General features: G+C 34.8%; 1 protein-coding gene across 1 annotated transcript; it reads right to left on the reverse strand.

Moving 5' to 3' along the window:
• Positions 1 to 650: 650 nt before the first annotated feature.
• On the reverse strand, positions 651 to 2,720 carry LOC107191680 (Golgi resident protein GCP60). Its single transcript, XM_015580776.1, has 4 exons — positions 2,348 to 2,720; positions 1,011 to 2,071; positions 853 to 912; positions 651 to 761 (listed from the first exon to the last, which is right to left on the reverse strand). Exons 1-4 carry the CDS (start codon positions 2,523 to 2,525, stop codon positions 663 to 665), a joined length of 1,398 nt encoding a protein of 465 aa, XP_015436262.1. The 5' UTR covers positions 2,526 to 2,720; the 3' UTR covers positions 651 to 662.
• Positions 2,721 to 2,958: the final 238 nt, after the last annotated feature.

Genomic DNA, 2,958 nt, shown 5'->3' on the forward strand with positions numbered 1-2,958 from the left:
TATTAACGACGATATACATTCCTGTAAGAAATAAAAACTGAAAACGATGTGGTTATAATACAATAAACGTTGACAGGACAAAGGGAACTGTATATTTAAATATTCTTTTGTGTATATGGAATCACGATCAACAAATCAAACCCAACTAGTACTTTGATTTCAATATATTTTTCTAAAACGTGAAATATTATTAATAAAAGTATAAGATACAGCCACAAGTGAAATAATAACACAGACAGACTAAAATTCTGACCACAAAAAACAATATAATGCATAGGTTTACCAATACGTATTGGTACAATGTACAATTTGAATACGACACTAATATATCGGGTACAAAGAAGTTCGTTTACTGTGCATATACTGTTGTTGCTAACGTTTATACACTTCGTTTGTTGATCACTTTATAAACATCCACGGGAAAGGGAACAATAGGAACCTTTTCTTTACTTGTGCCCACTTTCTTGTCGTATTAAACAATAAAGTGTCTTTACATAATAATAATAGGTATATTATTTTTTTTGTGAACATTTCGCTTTATATGAACAGAAATATGATATAGGACTCTTCATTTAGTTGGACTAGCAATATTGACAGACCATCGTGTTTCGCTAGTTCTCAACGGTTGTACGTTCAGTGAATTGCAGTGGCTTTCCATAAAACTAATTTTCGTAGCAATTTTGAGTGTAATAGACCCTATAATAAAGCGTCTTGCTTCGCCAGAGTGAATATGAATTATCAAATTTAAGAAGATACACTCCCTGCAACAAAGGAATTCATAAGAGATGATTGTATACAAACATGTATGTATGCGATTGTTTGGATAAATGTTGAATTTTTAATTTTTCTTACCTGCCCTGGGTATCTATGACTTCCAGCATAGATTTCTTCTTGAGAATCTCTCCTATATACCTGTTGATAATAATTGATAAACATAAGATGACTAATGACATTTGAATTTCTTATATATATATATGATATATATCTTTATATTTTATCCATAAACTTACAGGTACTATCACACTTATAGGTGGTGACGATGGTTTATAATCAGACTGAACACTACCATTCGTTACACCACTCTCCAAATCTTCCCTCAAGACATAATCCTCATCTTCTTCATCTTCATCCTCCGACTCACTAATATGTACTGACACCTGACTTGTTTCTGGCTTCGACCACTCAAAATATACCCCAAAACCAATATCATAGCCATCTGTTGCAAACTCCCAAAACAGACACGAGCCATCTTGATGTGTCGGTACCCTAACAGTCACTGTCTCCCCATGTCCAACTTTAATAACTGCATCACCAGCTTCCCTCCTGATGGTTTCCTTAAATTCTTCAACACCTTTGATGGTCCACATTTCTGCAGGAGCTATTTGTGGCCAATCTTCTTGCTGTTCATCTGAGTCTTCTTCATTTAATGGTGCTGTTTCATCAGTCTCTTTATTCTTCTCTTCCTTTTGAGGATCTTCTGTTGTGGTATTGTTTGCATCTGAAGCCTGACTTTCTACAACTGATTGGTTCTGACGCAATTGCTGCATATATTGATGATAATGTTGTTCCTGTAATTGCCTTATTAAAACACCTTGTTGCTCTGGATTTCCAGGATACTGTTGTTCCGCATACATTTTAAACTGATAATATGTTTGTTGATTTAAGGCATCTTGAATTTGTCTCCTCTGTAACTCTTCCTTTAATCTAGCTTCTTCTTCTTTCTTTTTTTGTTCATCTAACTCCTTTAACCTTCTCTCCTCTTCCAATTTTCTTGCCTCTTCTTCTTTTTTCAGTCGTAATTTTTCTTCGATATCCCTTCTCTGTGCTTCTACAACTGTTCCAAACAAAGGGCATAATTTGTCTAATAAAACTATAAATCCCTCCATAGCTTGCTCCTTGGATATATCTCCCAAATTCTGCCATGCCAAACGTCTATCTCTTCCTATCACATCCAATACCCCTAAAGGCGGTGCATTCTCTGCTGTGCATTTTCCATGTGTTACTTGTTGTGTAAAAGCAACCAATTTTAATTTATCTTCATAAGACAGGTGAACTGCTTTTCCTTCTTTTTCTAAAATAATTATACATACTTTTAATGTCACCATATCAGTAATATCCGTTCTATAAAACTATTCGAATCAAGAAAGTTGAACAACATCAAAATCAACACAGCAATCACAAATGAAGTTCTCATTGAATTCTATACTTCAACTTTCCAAAGTGTTAAGAAAATATGATAGCGTAGTTTAGAAATGCGAATTTATACGGACACGTCGTGTTTCTCGACATAACATAAAGAATTCAACACCGAGATTATTCTAGCAAACTGTCAATATGAGTGACTCACCTTTGTAGAAATTAACTGCCATTTTATACAGTTCTCTGGTTTCAAAACCCCAAAGACGACGTTCGGCCCATTTCTCTCTTTCTGTATCATCCTCATTTTTTGTTGATTCACTCGCAGATATTCCTAATTTTTCGATTTTCCTCTCCACTGAGGAAATGTCACCATTGGTGCCCGCCATTTGCAATTGCACTGACACGTCAATTACTGCCGCTACAAATGCCTTAACCTTCGTCCATCAAGTAATTGAAACATTTCCAAAATTACTGTGAAGATGAAGCTATACTAGAAAGAATGTATTCTTTCGCGTGACTCCTTTTATAGTAGCATGTGTACATGTGTTAATGGTCTAAGTCCGTCTATTGGTCTAGTAAGATTCGACGAAGCTGACGGACTATCGGCGCAACAACTCCTACGACGAATCGTACGATTCATATCACGCAGTTTGTAATCACAAACCGCTAAACACGTCATTTTAAAATTATAATATAACTACTTTACACTTAAATTAATAACTATGTTACAACCAAAGTGATACACTTGTCGGGAAACGAAGAGTGTAGAAATAGGAAATTTTGAAATCATATTTATTCTATTTGGAAAGATCTATTTTG

Source organism: Dufourea novaeangliae, unplaced genomic scaffold, assembly GCF_001272555.1.
Source record: "Dufourea novaeangliae isolate 0120121106 unplaced genomic scaffold, ASM127255v1 scaffold228, whole genome shotgun sequence".
Classification (NCBI taxonomy): domain Eukaryota; kingdom Metazoa; phylum Arthropoda; class Insecta; order Hymenoptera; family Halictidae; genus Dufourea; species Dufourea novaeangliae.

Bases quoted from the DNA above. Each gene is read 5' to 3' on its own strand.
- LOC107191680 (XM_015580776.1), bottom strand. From the start codon at position 2,525: ATGGCGGGCACCAATGGTGACATTTCCTCAGTGGAGAGGAAAATCGAA. The intron at 2,072-2,347 runs GTGAGTCACTCA...TAATTATTTTAG, and splicing joins GGCAGTTAATTTCTACAAAG to AAAAAGAAGGAAAAGCAGTT. The intron at 913-1,010 runs GTAAGTTTATGG...TATTATCAACAG, and splicing joins CTATAAGTGTGATAGTACCT to GTATATAGGAGAGATTCTCA.